This window comes from Botrytis byssoidea, assembly GCF_014898295.1.
Source record: "Botrytis byssoidea strain MUCL 94 chromosome Unknown BBYS_020, whole genome shotgun sequence".
Taxonomy (NCBI): domain Eukaryota; kingdom Fungi; phylum Ascomycota; class Leotiomycetes; order Helotiales; family Sclerotiniaceae; genus Botrytis; species Botrytis byssoidea.
Genome location: NW_024065861.1, coordinates 102,397 through 121,263, shown reverse-complemented (window position 1 = coordinate 121,263; position 18,867 = coordinate 102,397). Strand labels below are relative to the sequence as shown.

General features: G+C 43.3%; 3 protein-coding genes across 3 annotated transcripts; 2 read left to right on the top strand and 1 right to left on the bottom strand.

Moving 5' to 3' along the window:
• Window positions 1–1,335: 1,335 nt before the first annotated feature.
• Window positions 1,336–2,659, top strand: EAE97_008980 (uncharacterized protein; the record flags this gene model as incomplete). The annotated part of the gene is made up of 4 exons (XM_038879495.1): window positions 1,336–1,346; window positions 1,413–1,554; window positions 1,643–2,497; window positions 2,567–2,659. The coding sequence occupies 4 exons, from the start codon at window positions 1,336–1,338 to the stop codon at window positions 2,657–2,659; spliced, it is 1,101 nt and encodes a 366-aa protein (XP_038729508.1).
• Window positions 2,660–3,893: 1,234 nt separating this feature from the next.
• Window positions 3,894–15,661, bottom strand: EAE97_008979 (uncharacterized protein; the record flags this gene model as incomplete). Its single annotated transcript, XM_038879494.1, has 15 exons — window positions 3,894–9,171; window positions 9,223–9,303; window positions 9,373–9,414; window positions 9,476–9,553; window positions 9,670–9,777; window positions 9,851–9,898; window positions 9,951–10,078; window positions 10,134–10,253; window positions 10,304–10,414; window positions 10,502–10,561; window positions 10,619–10,705; window positions 10,781–10,834; window positions 10,889–10,939; window positions 10,998–11,054; window positions 11,111–15,661. 15 exons carry the CDS (start codon window positions 15,659–15,661, stop codon window positions 3,894–3,896), a joined length of 10,854 nt encoding a protein of 3,617 aa, XP_038729507.1.
• Window positions 15,662–17,032: 1,371 nt separating this feature from the next.
• Window positions 17,033–18,701, top strand: EAE97_008978 (uncharacterized protein). Its single transcript, XM_038879493.1, has 2 exons — window positions 17,033–17,699; window positions 17,799–18,701. Exons 1-2 carry the CDS (start codon window positions 17,348–17,350, stop codon window positions 18,470–18,472), a joined length of 1,026 nt encoding a protein of 341 aa, XP_038729506.1. The 5' UTR covers window positions 17,033–17,347; the 3' UTR covers window positions 18,473–18,701.
• Window positions 18,702–18,867: the final 166 nt, after the last annotated feature.

Genomic DNA, 18,867 nt, shown 5'->3' with positions numbered 1-18,867 from the left:
CGATCGCATTCCCATTAAGCACAGTGCTTACCCTCAATCGCAAGATGAGTTCTACAGTGTATTCATCATTCATTGAAGACTCGGACCTCAGTGGTGTAAGTTATTCTTAAACCATCGCATACTTCCGTATTCTAATCAGATTCTCATCTATAGTCTGCAGTGATGCTACTCATTTGCGCGGTGATTGGTACAGTATGTTTCTTCTCCATATGGGAAAGACGCAATCTGCTATATTTTCACTTTTAGGCGTTGTAAACATGAGAGAGTCGGGGTTGGGTAGAAAAGGGGATCAAGGTGGAATGGAGTCGACTTACAGGACATGATGGATAAAATGTTTTGGGGTGAACGTCATCTTGCTTGGGCTCTGCGTTTATGATGCGGAGTTCTTTGCTTTGAGATTTCTGGATTATTTCTCGGGATCTGTCAAGTATCATGGTTGTCAGGCGTCCATGGTATTAAGACGATGCCAATCACCAATACACAAGGTCATAGTTGGTTGATGTGTTCTTTCATTTTCCATTGGGATGCACAAGGGAGGATCCTTTCCGTCTATCTGTGAGACAACAACCTATTTAGCTAAGAGGCAAAGTTAACAAGTTTCTCTTCATATCACTCCCACTGTCAAGGACTTGCAGAAAGAAATTTGTGAGCAATGATGATCCTTATTGTGCTTGTAGCAGTGATTATGTTTGATATCAATTCTGGTGACTCAGATACACGAAAAAGGAATATATCGAGTAACCTATTTCCTCTCACTTATATTATCCCTCGTCAACAGAATTGGTCATCCAGCAGTATATATTATACATTGCAAAAGCTGACAACGACGAAAATGCTTAAAAGCTGTTCCACTCACGTTGTGAAGGTGGATATTGTCAGTAAATACCACAACCTTCAAGATCATGTTAATCTGATGAATTCCCAGAATGAAAGAGGTTTCCTGTAGTTCGTTGCTATTCTTTCTTCTACAACTCTTTATTATCAGCATCTGGTCCTCATAAGACGCCTTCTTCTCATCCTTCAATATCTTCCACTATATACATCCTTTATTGAATCAAACAGAGACAGAAGATTGCATCATGTGTATTCTGGTTATGCCATGAGATAAAAACCAATACTTGTCAATGGGTTCAGTGAAGAATTATATTGTAATACTACACAATCTCAATCCAAGAGGTATGTCCTTTTGAATTCTTTTCAGTTTTCTTTGCAATCTTCACTCTTCTCCTTCGAAGATAGGATAGACCAGGAAGTCACTGGTCTGTCCGAAGGTGAAGCTATCGCGTCGCGTCAACAACAATTATTCCGTTCCGAAGCCATCTTCTTCCCATAATAATGTCGACTCAGTTTCCTTTCAACAAATCAACTTCGAACAATAACAGCTTTTTTCCATCCATTGATCAATAAGATAGATCGATAGCAATTAACATCGACAAAGTCGAAGTAACCATGGAGGAAGAAGAGACAACAGCTACAAACAAGGAGGAGAAACAGTTGATTCGAATTCATGATGATTACAAGAATCCTGGTGCTGTTGCTGAATGGGAAGACTTTGTAAGTAAACCCAAGAATCCAATCCAGAATTCAACTATTTTTTCTCCCGTCCCAGAAACTTATACTGATTCGTGATGTTTTATCATAGTTAAAGTCGGCTCACTACAGTGCAGTTCTTCCTGCAGGATATCTTGAAGTTCACAAACTACAAGATGATCCGAAATTCTGCATTCAAACTTTCCTCGACCCCTTGGAGATGGAAGCTCGTTGCGCAACTCTCATCACACAATTCCATGCTTTCAAGGGTATTCCTCAGCAAACTCGATTACGTGTCTCCGATCTTGCTTATTACAATCTCGTACATGACACTGCCGAGATCGAAATTTGGCGTGGAATTCTCAACTTTCGTCAACCCGATGCGACACACCTCAAAGCTGCTCCTCAATCCCAGCAAAGCGGAGACAGCTGCATGGAAGACCATCTTGTTAGGGCAAGCTGGCATCCGGTATTTGGCCAATTAGTCCGTCCTTTTCCTCGAGAGCCAAGTCTTAGGAGCTGGGGATCGGAAGGTGATCTTGCTGCTTTTCGCTGCGAGGGTACTTCTGCAAGACTCACTCGTGCACCCACTTTTGGTAGTAGCACTGCTTCAGACCGCGAATGGGTCTCGAATGTCCTGAATAGTTACCTCAATGTTTCGGACGAGTGGATCGTTTACGATGAGGCTGATGCATCTTCTGTCGGTCGTTCACAGAGCGTTATTAGCAATTGCTCTGCCCTTATCAACCATGATCATGAGTGCACCGCTCCCTCTAATCTCTTTCCTGCTTCGCCCGTCATTACCTTTGGTCCTGCTCCAGCTGTAACAGGTATTGAGTATACTGGCCCTAATCCCTCGGCAACACTCAACCAACTTCTCAATGACCATGCAGATGCACCTATCGCCAGCGAGGAGGGAGACTTGGAGAGTGCTGGCCGTCGTAGAGTCGAGCGCCCCTACCTCATCGTAAGTTCCTACCATTATACCACTCCACTGTCACATTTTCATTCATTGCTAATTCTATATTCCTTACAGATCTTCGTAATCGTCATGATCTGCTTCGTTGCTGGCTCGATTGCTGCTATTATTGGAGCATTTGTTTTCGCTGCTAGAAGAGGTATCCTCTAATTTTTGTCATTAGATTGATGATGGATTACGGCAATGAGATGACATTATGTAGTGGTTTAGATGAAGGCCAGGATTTATAAAGTATTTAGCTGATAGTTATCGGCTGGTTGCTGCTTCTTGTTTCTTTAGGTCTAGTTAAGGAATGGGTTCAATAAGCTGGTTAATTAGGATGGTTCTTTTTAATTCATGTATTTCGGTTGTTATATGGCAAATTAATAATTCGCAATTATGACTTTAGAATGCCTTATTGATGATTGGCTGCTAGGTGAATGTGCTATCTACGATGTGTGTGATATTGTTTGAATGTCCAAAATAAGATGCATTGATAAATTCGAACAATCACAAGCACCCATCTGGTCACATTCGGTCAGACATCAGCAATGTCAGGTTTGACTCATGAACTGAAAATAATAATCTCATATTTCCTCCATGAGATAACCCAGTTGTCTGACTTCCATTTGAAAATCGTGAAAGTCTGCTACTCATGTTCTTTCTGTCACTTTGAAGAATGATAGAACTCATCGCATGCTTTCTTCGACCACAGTTTCAAAGGACCGAGTACAGACTTAAGGATTTCAGATATTTCTTTTAAATCTTTCAAACAGTATATCTCAAAAGTCTCAAGATTCCCAGATCTCTCTGATCATTATGAACGAACCTCCCAGTAGCCCCAGTTTATACTTGCTAAATTTCCAAATCTAGTATAGAGATCATCGAGGAACTATCTAAACTTTCGATCAATGTACTATATATATTATTACCACATAAAATATTTCAAGGATTTATCTCATTAATCATAGTCAGCACCCATGTATATTTGAGTCACAGCGTTATAAATCTTCATTTCCAGGAATTTCGAAAGAAAAAATCATCTCCAATTCAAAGTAATCAGGAACTAAGATTACCGTGTAGTTCTAATAATATTTGGTTGATGTCACTGCATGATGGAAGGGGATTGAAATGTAGATGACTTCTCTAAATCTCACAAAGTTTCTCTTCACATTCTGGGGAATATTAACAAATGCTCGCTGTTGAAGTTCTTCTTTGAAAATATGAAACTGACTATTAATAGAATCGTTATAGACATCAACCCGAAACTCCGCCAGAATCCTTAACTCCTTATTTGCAAAAACCTAACCAATCAAAATCGATTATCTTTCATTGTTCATTGCTCATCCAATCCATATGTTCATTCCAACCGCATCTCACAATTTCCAATCCCACTTTCTCTCACTCAAGCCTGACCTCCCGCTGCCCCTCCATTACCCTTCTTCTTCCCCCTCTTACTCCTCCTCTTCTTTGGTACTCCTGCATTTATATTTCCACCGTTACCCTCATCTAAATTGAATTCTCCTTCCAATGGCGTCTGTACCGCGCTACTTTCACCACTTTCCAACTGGAGTTCTCTCTCTTCAAGAGGTGTTTGAACCGGACTGCTTTCTTTACTCAAAATATCGATTCTTTCGTGATCAAGTGGTGTCACAGCTTCAAAGTGACTTTCTTGTTCGTATTGAGGCTGTTTTCCAATTGATCTATTCTCAGCGGGTTGAGGAAGAGAAGTACTGAAACGGTCTTGGTATGTCGGGATATTGAAACCTTCTTGTTGAGAAGGTGTTGAAGATGAGGATTCACCACTATCAAATCGACTCAAAAGATCCTTGACGTGACTGCTTCTCTTTTCATTTCCGTGTTCTGGAACTTCCTCATGAGACTCTCGAGCTGGATGCGTACCCTGTAGACCGAATCTAGATCCTTGCGAAGCCCCCAAAGAGCGCACTGGCTCATCATATCTATTCGCCGAATAACCATACTCATTTCCAAAATCTGGAACTCTGTTTGATCTCGCAACAGAACCCGTGATCTTAGTAGGGAAAAGACCGAAATTAAATCCCTGTGAAGAACCCGTAGATCTTCCTCGCCCAGACTCATCATGTCCATATCTAGAATAACTGCTCTGTTTTCTAAATTCAGGGCTGTTACTTCTACGCATACTATCTGATGATCTTTGGCTTGCGATTGGTAGTCGCGATGGTGCGGGAGATCGCATTGACTCATTGTATGAAGGATATCTCGGTTCGGGGCTATCGCGCATTGTTTCAACACGTTCGGCTCCTCTAATTGGTAACCCGAAATTCATACCTTGGGAAACAGGACGTGATTCATCATACGTAGGGAATGTTTCGGTGGACATCTTTGTTGTTAAAACTGTTGATGGAGTTGTCGGAATGGTATGTTGATGTGCCGATTGATATGTGGGCGTTATCGGCTGATCTTGTTGAGGCTCAGGCTCGTTGTAGTGGACTTCCTGAGTTGGATAGGACTCCGAAAGGTATTTTTGAGAATAGCTTGGGCTAGAGTATGTAGGCATTGATCTCAAATGTTGGTTGTCATCTTGCTCATTGAAGGAAGTACGTGTTTCGTGTGGAACTTCTTCATGACTTGAGTATCTTGGTTGTGGTATAGATCTACTAAAGCTGGTTCCTTGGAAGGGATAAGAGCCCCTGGATTCATAGCGTGAAGTCTCTGGTCCCAGCTGAGATGACTCCATATCATCCTCCGAGTCGGAGTAAGTTTGTGTATTTAGAGCAGGCTCCTCATATTCATAGCCATAGCCTGTGTACCTTTGCTCTGCTGAAGTTTCAGGTTCTTTGAACTGGGCCTCGTGAGCTGAGTTAGTTTCGTCAACGAAGTGGCTATTTTCTGACTCTTGTTCTGGTTGTAATTGCCCGAAAGACACGTATTGGCTGACTGTTGCTCTTGGCCTGTCTCTCTCTTGCTCGTCATGCTCTGTAGTGATCGCTGGCTCATTCTCCTGGGAATAAATGGATTCGTTATCCTCAACTTTCAAGTCATCCTTGACCCTGGTAGCAAAATTATTCTCCAATACTTGTTCACGATCAGCCACAATTGGAACTTCTCTAAAGTCTGGCTCATCCGCGAACTCTAATTCACCCTCATTTGAAACATGGGAACTGTTTTTAACAGCTCTATTCTCGATTGAAAAAACATCATCGAAGGGTTGATTCTGATCACTTTCAGGTTCAATTTCATGTTGAGCTGCAAAGTGTTGGACAGCGGGATAGTCCTCCTCTAGGATAGCTTGCTTTTCCTGAAACGATGGACTGGGGAGAGGAATCTCGGAAGTGATTTCATCTTGGCTTGGCTCGCTGTCATACTGGTTTTCTTCGATGGCTGGAGCTTCTCCGTGATTTGACTTAGTTGATTGAAATCCTGCCGAAGGCTCTAATCCTCTTACTTCGTCATTGGTAGTATCATATGGTTCATCCCATTCGTTATCATCGGTCGTTTCAGATTTAGGACTTTCAGGAACCCTAAGATCAGCTCCTAATTCCTTGTGGCCTTCAATTTTTTCTTGGTCTTCTTGGTCGAATTCACGCTCCACGGAGTGACCATCTTCATCAGCTTCGGAATCGATGTCTTTTGAGTTTTCTTCCGGAACTGGCTCCGATTCAACAATCTTAAGATGCTCTACCGATGTAGTTCCATTCTTTATTTCCTCACTTCCAGTTTCCACATGTTGGGTGCTTTCGTGAATGGAATCCAATTCAGAGAGCAAACTTTCTTCAGCAGCGTAGTCTTCGAGTGTCATTACGTCTCTCGGGGATTCCTGTTCAGATTCCACAAAATACTGCTCATGGTTGGGTTCTCCTTTCAGTCTTGGTTCATCTGATGTTCCTTCCCCAAAAACTGATTCCGATTCAAGTTTGATGGGCAAAGATTCATTTTCCTCGTTGTCTAACGAAGGCGCAGCATCATCACTCAACTGTGTTGTCTCGAAGCTTTCCGTCTCGGGTTCCATATGAGTTTCGGAAGGTAGTGCTTCCATGCCTAATACCTGATCCTCTTGTCCAGATGAATCTGCTCCTTGGTTAGGTGCACTTTCGTTGCTGTTGATCTCATTCTCAGGCTGCTCGGCTACTGACGGAATCTCAAAATCTGTTTTTTCATCCTCGGAAGCGATTACTGGATTGTTTTCTTGTACATTTTTATCCTCCGCAATCTGGCTCTGACTTTCGATAACATCCTCGTGGATGGCTGGGGTAATTCCGTCGACGTGGTGCAAATCGTCTTCGGGTAAAATATCGGTAGACTTTACCTCTTGAGTCTCGAATTCTGCAGGAATAGTATCCTCTCCGAGATCGCTAGATGATGCGACATGTCTTTCTGAATTCTGTCCCGTACTAATGTCGACATCGATCACAGGAACCTTTTGCTCTTCCTCCGGCTCAGTTAAATCAGCCTGGGCTTTTCCATCTTCAATTCGTTCCCTAGAAGTTTGCTGGTATTCGGCTTGTGGTTGTGCTTCCGCGACATGAGTTGGCTCTTCGGTATCCCTTTTAACATCTAGTTCCTCGGTTTGATCCTCATGAATTGTTTCCGTCTTCACAGGAGCATTTCTTCTTTCCTCCTCCTCAGCCTCAGCTAGAATCTTAGCCATCTCCGCATTCATGGCAGCGATTTCCTCACGGGCTTTGATATCTTCAGGATCTTCATAGACAACTGACTTTGATTTTGGTTGATTTCCAAGAACTAAATCTGGGCTGGGTGTCTCGGCAATCTGTTGATCGATTTCTATTGGGTTTCCAGCATCTCTGATATCTTCAGAAGCTTCATGAATCACATTTTCGTATGTTGGTTTGTTTTCAGGGACCGATTCTTCGTGGTAACTGTCAAGCATCTCTCTCTCAGTCGGTAGAGATTGGTCGCTATCGTTGGCTAAGATCTGGCCTTCTTCGTTTGATCCTAACCCATCAGAAACATTCTCGTTCACAAATTCTGGCTCAGGACTGCCTTCTAATGGAGCTTCATTGACAATTTCCTCTTCGGCAAGAAAACCAAGTTGGCTCTCAGGGATTGATCTTTCGACAGGTACCTCAACAACATGTTGCTCTGCTGGTTCAAGAGGTTTATAGTCATCAGTAACCTTCTGAGCTTCCTCACTTGGTTCTGGCTCAACAGGACTTTGATTTTCAACGGCCGGCTCTTCAACAGTTTCTTGCAGTGATATTTCCGTGATATGAGTTTCATCGCCTGCTTGTAGCTTTTCACTATCCATACCTGCAGCTTCCTGTTCATTAGCAGGAGGTTGCACGGACTTCTCTTCACTCTCAACTGGGATCTGCGTTTGATTATTTGACTCAATCGCCGGTATCTCGGTTTCAATGATTGAATCTGGACTTTGTTCTTGAGAAACTTCGATGGTTGTCTCTTCAATCTCGAGAGGTGTATGCTCACTGGCGGATCCCTGGCCTTCTGGTTCGAGAGTCTCTTCTCCGTCATCGACAGATGGAGCGAAATATTCCAGGTTTCCATGTTCCTCGGGAGTTTCTTCTCTGTCGATTGAAGGTCCGTCTTGATTGTTCAACTCTGTGGTATTTTCTTCAGTCTCAACAGGTAATTGTGGGAATCCTTCCTCATGTGGAGGCTCAACGGCTTCTGTAGATTTGCTAGAAACATCCTCAGTGGCATTTTCGGTAGCCGGAATTTCCACTGGTTCTTGTTCGCTTACAGTAGGATGTTGATCATGTGAGTTTGAATCAGGAACAGACTTCTCTGTTTCGACAACCGGCTCGGAATCATTTTCTTCCTGGACGGCTTGTGGAAGGTCTCCTACAGCTTGTTCGAATAGTTCCTCGCTATGAGGTTCCCCATCTTTCAGTTCCAAGTCTTTCACCTCAATTCCAACAGGCTCTTCGTCTTGGTCGTTCATATCCGAAACGGGTACCTCAGTCTCGATAGGAGCGTCGGGATTGCTTTGATCATGAGGTAGCTCGATATTTTCCTCCGTCTGGTCCGGTGTCTGTTCATTCTTAGGCTCCACAACTTCTGTTTCCAGATCCTTTGCACCAATCTCGACAGGAACTTTATTCATATCGTTCAAATCTAGAAGTGTTGTTTCGATATCCGCAGCTGGTCCCGAAGACTTATCCTCTTTCGAAGTGTCAACAGCACTTTCCGCGTCTCCGGTAGAAATATCATCATCCTTAGGTTCCAAATCTCCCTCTTTTAAATTGATTTCATTACTGTCAACAGGATGTTCTTCAGCCAATTTGTCTACCTCCCCTTGTTCATCAACCGTTTTCTCTTCTTTGGACGGCTCAATGACTTCAGACTCTGTAGAAATTTCCAAGCCATCTGCGGGTGCTTCATCACTTGCTTCGGGTGCTTGAGTCAGTGCCTCAACATCGTGATCTGTAGGAACGGGTGTTTCTTCGATTTCGACAGGCAGATCAGCGGGATCAGATACGGTGGCCTGCTTAGACTCCGGAACAGGGTTGTTTTCTTCTAGAAAAGAAGCATCCTCCGAGTGTGCCAGAGGGGTATCAATCAAGACTTCTGGTGTAGGGGTTTCAGTGGGCGTGTCATCCAAACTTGGCTCACTGGATTCCTTGATTTCGGGGAGCTTTTCTTCTTCTTCCGCCGGAGGTGTTTGTTGCAAGTCTGTAGTCAAGTTTTCATCTGACTCCTGTAAAATAGATTTATCGACAGGTCTTTCGATTGTCAGCTTAAGCCATTATACTAGAGTATCAGAAATGTCTTACTTATCTTCTACGGCCTCTAGAACTTCCTCGTTAGGGCTCACATTGTCATCTGCATTGTCTGCAACAATGTCTTTCGTTGGCCTATTATCATATTAGTATCGACACAATTGTGGTTGTATCAATTTGACCAGTCCAAAGCTATCAACTTACTGCTCTTCCTCCATGGCAACAGACGTTGTCTCTTCAGTGAATCTCAATTGCGCGTCAGTATCTTGTACATAGCTCCTAATTTATTCTCAAACAATCAACTTACTTCGAATCTTCATCGCCTACATCTTCATTTTGCTGTATTTCAGCTCTCTCACTGTCACTAGATGCTTCCTTCTCAGACCTATGATGATGTTGTGTTAGCCCACCTCCTTTGATGTCCTACTTTAGATATCGAAAACAAATCTTTCGATCGTCACTCAATCACCAGTGGCCCAAATCAGACGAAAAGAAGCTTACCCTTCCACCGCAACAGTCTCTTCCTCACTAGGTATCTTCTCAACGGCAAGCGCTCCTTCGGGATCAGATTCGTCCTTGGATGGTTCTGCGACATCGCCATCTTCAGGTCTACATTGACGAATCTTTAGGTCAATTCCCCTCAATTATGTTTTGTGAAATTTCAAGGATCCTTCTGACTTACATCGGTTTTTTTTCCGCATCGAGTACTTGAGGCGCTTCGTCTTCGGGACTTTGAGGTTCTTAGTACTGTGCAATGCGAAATGAATTCTGATGTAACTTACGTATCTTGGGACAAATCCGATTGTTCAACTGAATTTGGTGTGACACCATCAACATCTACTTCCTTCTCAAGAGATTCGGGCTCCTCATTATTGTTGCTTGCTGAAAGCTCAACTTCTTGGTTGAGTGACTAGAGAAAATCGGTTAGTGACATGGGCAATCATGTTTGTAACAGGGAGGATTACAGAATCCTCGGAGGTTGCTACGGGCTCAGGTTCCTCTTTAGGGAGTTTCTCTTCGCCAGAAAGATCTTCGCCAGTCTGTTGGGATTCAATGGCTGTTGCATCTTCCGTTTTCCCCATAGTCTATAGATATTGTTAGTTCACGCCACCGCCCTGCGATACATGAGTCTTACAGCTGGCTCCGGTATTTCTTCTGTTTCAATCGGCTCTTCAACGATAGCATCTAGCGTTGGAGGTTCTGCTACGATAGGTGTCGGTTCTTCAGTTGTAACTTCCTTCTCAACCTGAGTTACAAAGAGTTAGCTGCTTGCTTTATGGTAGAACTTTGATTTCACGTCATTGAATGAGAGATTAAATTTGCGGTATCTTACAGCTTCTGGCTCTGGTTCCTGGTCTACTGGTGTAGGATCTGGACCTTCGTCGATATCGATCTAAACACAATATTAGACGAGCTTCCTTAAAACACTCAGTCATCGATCAAGACTCACCGATTTTTCAGGATCTACCAAGGTAACTTCTGGTTCCAGCTCTGGCTCTACAAGCGTTTCCTCACTGAAGGTCCTTTCGTTGTCCGCCTGAAGTTTTCATTAGTGAAATATTCTACTTCGACATACTTATCAACGGGGACGTAGGATTGATGATGGACTCACAGGAAATTCTGGCTTCAACTGTGCTTCCGGTCCCGGCATAATTTCTCCATCGACCTTTTAGATCGTCAATAATTATACCATCTGACTTTCCAAAAAGCTGAGACTTACTGGAAGTTCCGGTTTATGTTCCGTAGACTCTACAGCCACATCCTCCACCACCTGAAGTTTGTGTCAGCACCTCACGATATCTTCAATTACTATTAGCACCATGACTTACATGTGATTCTGATTCTGATGCTAGCGATTCTTCCTCAATAACCTTAAGTTCTTCGGCCTGTGTGATCTTATCAGCATTTCTTCTCTCTTGAAACAGAAACGTGGGTGACCTACCGGAGCTTCTAGTACTCCTTCATTTCGTTCAACTACATCGATTACCTCACCATTCTTATCTTCCACTTCATCCATAGCTTTCATGACCCCCACCCCGGCAATCCCACCCAAAGCAAGTCCTGCAATTGTTCCCTTCAGCCCATCGTGATTTTCCTTAACCAAATCACCATGTTCTTTGATCAAGTCTCCGTGTTTCAACAGACTTTCCTCGTGTTTGTTGGAACTTTCATCTACAAGTTTCCTCAATCCGTCAATATTACTTGTTAATTCATTGTACTGTGATCCGGTGTCTTCTTTCAGACCTTCCAACAAACCTGTATGTGTACTTATGACCTCATCAATACCATGGATAGGAGCAATTGCTTCCTTAATTTCGCTCAAGACTGTCGTGTGCGAAGTATGCGACTCGTTAGATGCCGCGGTTGCTTCCTTGATTTCATTCAAAATTGTCGTGTGTAAAGTATGCGAATCATTAGATGCAGTTGTTCCGTCTCTAATTTCGCTCAAGGCTGTTGCAAGCGAGGTATGCGACTCATTAGATGCTGTCGTTGCGTCCTTAATTTCGCTCAAAGTGGTCGTGTGAGAGGCATGAGTATCTTTCATTTCTCCCAATGTTGAAGTTTGAGATTCGAGCGTCGTGATGATACTTGTAAGCTGGGTATCTAGTGCGCTTGTATCCAACACCAGTGGGGATGTTTGTTCAGAGGCAGCATCTGGCGATGACTGTGTTGAATTCATGGATTTTAGGTCTTCCAGAGCAGCAGCGTGAGAAGTGTGAGAGTCATTAGATGTATTGATAGCGTCTTTGAGTTCACTAAGAGTAGCTGTGTGCGTGAGAATTGCGTCATTTGAGTTGGTGGCTGTATCTCGTATCTCTGCTAGTGTGCTGGTATGAGTATCATGAGATTCATTAGAGGCGTTCATTGCATGCTTGAGATCGACCAAAGTAGCAATTTGCGTGGCGTGTGCGGTGCTCAAGGAAGCTGCTGCATCTCTGATGACTCCTAATGTAGAAGTATGAGTGCCATGGGATTCATTCGAAGCATTGGCTGCATCCCTGATTTCTCCAAGAAGTGCCGCATGAGTCGCGTGAGAATCATTTGAGGCACTAGTTGCGTCCTTGATCTCACTCAGAGTCGTGGTATGCAAGCCATGTGCTTCCATTCCAGCATTAGTAGTATCCTTAATCTCTCCCAAAACCACTTTTTGACCTTCAAGCGTCGCAATAACCGCACTAATCTGGGTCTCTAATCCACTCAAGTCTATAGTAGCAATTGGTGCTTGGGCTGCTTCTTCGGAATCAATTGGCTTGTTCTTGTTTTGTTCAGATGAAATAGAAGTATTCACTGCTGTCTGGAGTTCAAGCAGTGATCTGTTCAACTTCTCTTGTGAATCATTACAAGTATGTAACGCAGTAAGTATCTCATCACTGACATCTGATTCCTTGAGAGTATTGAAAGCTGCAGAATTACCGTCCTGCAACTCATGCAATGCTGTCAAGATCTCATCACTAACATCCGCGTTCTTGATTTCTGTGAGTAGATTAGTGTGGTGATTAAGGGTATTCAATATCTTCGGTAAAGAATCATCGGCAATCTCGGGGGGATTTGTGGCATTAGTAGTAATATTAGATTTGAGCTCATCCAGAATCTCTGTATGTGCAGTCAATGTACTCTTGATAGCGATGATGTGTGGTTCCAACAGATTGTCTACTACCATTGCATCCATATCGTTTTTGGCAAGGGCTTCGGACTTCATCTCTTGCAGAATGCCCATGTGAGCATCAAGTGCACTCTTAATCGCCGTAATATGTGGTTCAAATGAATCAATGCCAACGTTATCTCTTGATGTCGAAGGCGGAGCAGAATCATTGTTCTTTGATTTGATTTCATCCAAAGCTTCTGTGTGTGAATCTAGCATGCGTGTCAGGGAACTAAAGTGGCCGTCAAACGCTGCTGTGTTCAGCTCCGTTTGTCCCGTGGTAGGTGTGAACTCCTTCGCCTTAATTTCTTCCAATGCTGCAGTGTGTGATTCCAACATGGTAGTGATAGAACCAAAATGTTTCTCGAGGATTTCGATGGTATTTTCTGCAGGTGTAGAAGCATTGGAAGGATCATCTTTCGACTTAATATCATCCAATGCGGCTGTGTGTGCTGCTAATATACCGGTGATTGAACCGAAATGTGTGTCGAAGGTATCCATGTTGATTGCTGCGGGTACTCCACTAGACTGAATATCCTTTGATACAATCTCATCTAAAACTGCACGGTGAGCATCCAGAGTCGAAGTGATTGGACTTAAATCAACGCTGTTTGTAGTGTCCTTAGCCTTGATATCCTCCAAGGTTATGGTATGAGCTTCTAATAAGGTAGTTATAGGGCTGAAATCAGTAGGTGCTGGTTCTTTTGATTTGATCTCATCCAATGCCGCTGTATGTGCTTCTAACAAGGCAATTATTGGATTGAGATCAATGCGGTTTGCAGTATCCTTGGCCTTGATTTCATCCAAAGTAGCAGTATGAGCCTCTAGCAAGGTAGTTATTGGACTGAAATCTGGACTAGCTCCTGTGTCTTTCGGTTTGATCTCTTCCAGCGCTGCCGCATGGGTTTCGAGCATTGAGATAATTGGACCGTTATCAGCAGGGGTTAAATCTCTCGATTTAATGTCCTCCAAGGCTGCAGTGTGAGCTTCAAGCACCGAGATAATTGGACTGAAATCAGCAGGTGCTAAATCTCTCGATTTAATCTCATCCAATACCGCTTTGTGTGCTTCCAAGGAAGCAGTAATGGAACCAAAATGGCTATCAAAAGCACTAGCGTCAATTCCTCCGGATCCAGAAACCTCCTTTGTCTTAATCTCTTCCAGAATAGCAGCGTGCATATCCAACTTTTCGATCACAGTTCCTATATCCTTCTCCAAGCCTCCCAAATCAACATTTGCACTTGCGGTTGGAGATTCAGAAGGTGGAGTTGGCAGGGCCTTGATACTTTCTAATGCAGCTGCGTGTGAAACATGTGACTCGTTCGATTTTTGAACTTCCGTGAGAATTGCTGTGCTTGCTTCTATTAAGCTGTCCAACTTTTTCTCAAAGGGTCCTAGATCGATTGCGGTGGATTGTTCTGGTGGCGTAGTGATACTTTTGAGGCTTTCTAGAGCAGCTGTATGAAGAACATGCGAGTCGTTACACTTTTGAACTTCCGCCAATATGGATGCACTTGTGTCCAATTCCTTCATGCTCTCAAGCGCAGCCGTATGCTTCCCATGTGTCTCATTAGATTTCTGTACTTCAATCAAGATCGTTTGAAGTGTTTCCGCGTCTGCTGATGTTGGAGCTGGTTGGGTTGATTGATCCACAGGTGGTGTATTTCTCTCTTTGAGCTCTCCCAAAATTGTGGCATGTGCCTCGTGTGCCTCATTTGATTTATGTATACCAGCCAATATTTCAGTACTGTTATCTGCTTCTTTGATCTCGCCCAATGTCTCTTTCTGAGCGTCGAGTGTTGACTGTAGAGCATTGATTTGTTCCTTCAATAGCCCCAAGTTATCATTATGTGATGAAGTTCCTGTTTCCAAGCTATCCTTCAGGGCTTCTAGTTTAGAAGAAATAGCTTGAAGAAGCTCAGCATCACCCCCACTACCATTGGAAGCCACAGCCCTCGTCTCTGGAGTGGGTGTTTCTCCAGTCAAATGATCATTGATCGCCTTTACCTTTATTCCTAGATCCGGACCAATTCGAGTGATGACTACCCTGACATTTTCCTGCAATTGATCTATTTGCGTTTGGATCACCGAAGTCTTCGTATCATTCTTGTCTGAGCTTTCTTTCAAACTATCCAAGCGTTCGTTCGATGCCAATAAATTATTTATCTCCGCTATTCCTTCTACCACCTTCCCCAGTTTATGATTATTCAAGTCCAACGAGTCCGATATTTCGGTTAGTTTTCCGGCAGTGTATGTGAGGCCTCGGTTGAAGAGGGGTCTTGATTCCTGATTGGAAGTTGAAACAGGTGTACCAGTCCCAGAAGCCGAATTATCTGGTATGGGCAGTGGTCCCTCATCAGCTACCGGGTGTGAAGTCAGGGCTCCGTGGGTACTGAGTCTTGCTTGACCTGGAGCTGTTGCACCTTCTTCATCTGCCATTGACTCCAACTTCAATAAAACATGATCCACGCTGTTGTTGGTCCTCTTCAAGAGTAGCTCATGCTGTAGAACTGCATTAACAACTGGCTCAATTGTATCCAAAGCGGTTTTAATTTCGGGCTTGAGCAATTTGGCTATGTGTGAAGCAAGTCCAGCCTGGAAAACATCTCCAGAGATAGCTTCATCAATTATCCGTCGAAGGAGTTCCGGGTCTGTTGGACTACCACCGGAAAAGCTCGCGTGTTTATAACTGGTAGAATCCTGAGATTTCTTTCCTTCGAATGAAGCCCGTATCCGATGCGATAGGGGAGGTCGCGAATTGGTCGGCATCCTTCTTGTACCCTCTCCTCGTGATTTTTCTTTCCTGAGACTACCAGAAGTACCAGCGGAAGGTTGAAGATTAACTGGCATTGGAAAAATTAAACAAATAGTAAAACGAACGAAATAGACTTAAAGATGAACACTTGAGACGATGTACGTTCAAGAAATAATAATATTAGAGAGCTGCCTTACTACTAATCTTACCTCTTTACCATGTCCCCAGTCCGCATATATATCAATTTGGGCACTTGAAATATATAAAACATGGTTGTATAGCACAAATGGTTGTTAATTCATGCGTAGTTTAACGTTGAGCTGAATACTAAGTGGTTGAAAGGAGGTGAGAGAAGTAAGAGCAAATAATGTGTTGTTTTCGAGTGGAGTCGAATCAATGAATGATGTTTCTTTAGGCGCTCTCGCTTTACCCAAGTTACCTTTGCAGTGCTCTTGGTACTTCACCGGGAACTGGGGTGCAGCCCAATGCCGGCCTTCTCCCCTCGAGCGATCATCCCTTCATCTGATGCCGTACACGTATTACTATTAAGGTTGCGATTAGACGTTGGCAAAATGTATTGTTATGAAAAGTTCGGATTAAGAAAAACTTGATTGATCAATGAAAGCAGTCAATAAATCAAAGAGCGATGAGGGGTATCCAGTAGTTCCAAAAATGACCTCTAAATTCCTAAGTAGACGATTAGGTCTGTTTATCTAATTCTGATGGAGGGGAGGAAGGGAGGGGTTACGTTTGTAGGAAAAATTCCCAGCCATTGGCAGCTAAAGCAACTTCAAATTGTTCCAAAGACCTAACATCGTCACGACAGCTAAGGTGTAGATGTAAAATGACTGATTACCCAAATAGAAAATACGAAGTAGGACTTGCATGTCATTTTAGCTTCCGTTGCTGTTGCTTGTTGTTCGGCTGGTGAAGAATAAATAAATGAATGGCAATCAAGCTCCAACCTTGTTTTGTGCTTCGCTGGAAGAGGTATCTGCAAAGTATTCATTCATTGATACTCTCATAGGGCTTACCAAGGGTATCTTAGTTGGGAATCTGATACAAGGTTAACAAATTACTTCTTCCACTCTGGAATAGGATCTTGTCTCGAACTTGTGTGGGATGGTTCAGGGGTTATCGTCTAAACCAAAACGTCTAATTGAATTCAATGCCTCCTTCCACAAATATCTTTTCCACTTCGTCATGACCGAGACCTTTGCCATGTGTTCATCAAATCTTCATAAATTTGATGAATACCTGCAGAGGATTACTTACGGGTAGTCTTGGGTAGTAAGACCACGAATATATCCGGATTACAACATAAGATGATATCCAATACTTTTCATCATTCTCACTATCATGCTCGTAAATCACAATCGTTCATACTATCATATGACCCTTCTTTCCACCCTGAGTATTCTCCGATATTATCAGACTATTATTCTCAGGAAAGTACAACACAGCATGTCAGATGTTGATATGTACGGTACCACAACACGAAAAATGTTCAACCAAGATACATATTTCCACTGCCCCGAATGTCCCTTCCCCCCCCCCTCCTATCCGAAACTCGGTAATATCTTATGCCGATGGCCGACCAACTTGATTTTGGCTTGATTTTGGCCTGCCTCGGCTTAAATATGGAAAGCGCGGTACTAGTATAGCTCCCTCTTGACGATCACAAGCTTCATTTCATAACATTCCCCTCCAATAAACATTCCTTTCGCAGATAGATTTTCTCACAATCCCTCAAATTTTCCTTCCTTACCCTTCTCCCAACCATGTCTCCCACTTCTACCTCAACAGGCGCTCAAATAAATCAAAAGATTGACACCATCAACCCTAATCTGCCCCACGTCCCTGAATCTAAAGCCGAATTAAAACAAGACGCCGAAATTGTTGTTCAAAAATCATTCGCAGGTTTACGGTCACTGGCTGCTGGGGGTTTCGGTGGTGTTTGTGCAGTTATTGTCGGTCATCCTTTTGATTTGGTCAAAGTCCGTCTACAAACTGCGGAAAGAGGGGTTTATAAAGGTGCTATTGATGTGGTTACGAAATCTGTCGCGAAGGATGGTCTCGCGAGGGGTTTATATGCGGGTGTGAGTGCGCCGCTGGTGGGTGTCACTCCTATGTGTATGTTTTCTCTTCTTTCTTCCTTTTACATTGGTTATTCTTATCTTTGCTTCCATTTCAAAATTCATTGACCACACAACTAATCTTTCTGCTCAACAGTCGCTGTGTCTTTCTGGGGTTTCGATGTCGGCAAGAACCTTGTGCGCAACTTTACCTCCACTGCCCCTCACGAACCCCTCACAATCGCTCAAATTAGTACAGCTGGTTTCTTCTCTGCCATCCCACAAACTATCATTACCGCCCCATTTGAACGTGTCAAGGTTCTCCTACAAATCCAAGGTCAAAAAGAACTTGCGCCGGGGGAAAAACCAAAATACAATGGTGGTGTCGATGTCGTGAAGCAACTGTATAGAGAAGGTGGTATCAAATCAGTCTTCCGAGGATCAGCTGCTACACTAGCAAGAGATGGACCTGGAAGTGCCGCATATTTTGCTACTTACGAATACATTAAGCGTCGTCTAACTCCTATAGACCCTATCACTGGAAAACCGGGGAAGGACATGAGTTTATTGGCAATCACTGGAGCGGGAGCATGCGCAGGTGTAGCAATGTGGATTCCAGTCTTCCCAGTTGATACAGTCAAATCGAGGCTACAGACTATGGAAGGGAAACCAACTGTTGGGGGCGTCATAAAAGGATTATATAGAAATGGAGGATTGAAGGCCTTCTTCCCTGGATTTGGACCAGCATTGGCGAGAGCTGTACCTGCTAACGCGGCAACATTCTTGGGTGTTGAATTGGCGCATCAAGCTATGAACAAGGTGTTCGACTGAGAGGTCCGGAAATACAACCAGTACTCTGAGGGTGGAAAAGCAAACAAAGAGGGGTGACACCGTCGAGGAAAGAGAATAGGGATGAGGGAGGTACTTTGCTACTGCCACGTTGGTAGGGATAGATTTCTTTAATTCTGGCTGGAGGGAAAAGAATTTATAGACTTGAGATACCATACAATTGAACTTATTAAGGAGATCATACCTAGATATGTTCAAACGTTTTCTGGATTTTGATAAGTGAATAGAATTCACATCACATGCATCACTCACTCGACATTCAAATATCGCAGTATAATGAGAATGAATGGAATGGTCGTTGTCGCCTTGTAATTCCGAATTATCTTATATATCTCATGCATACTACCTACTATCGCATTGTAAATATCGTTGATAGT

Coding starts and splice junctions, on each gene's coding strand:
- EAE97_008978 (XM_038879493.1), top strand. CDS start 17,348: ATGTCTCCCACTTCTACCTCAACAGGCGCTCAAATAAATCAAAAGATT. Junction 17,700..17,798: donor GGTGGGTGTCACTCCTATGT/GTATGTTTTCTC, acceptor TCTGCTCAACAG/TCGCTGTGTCTTTCTGGGGT.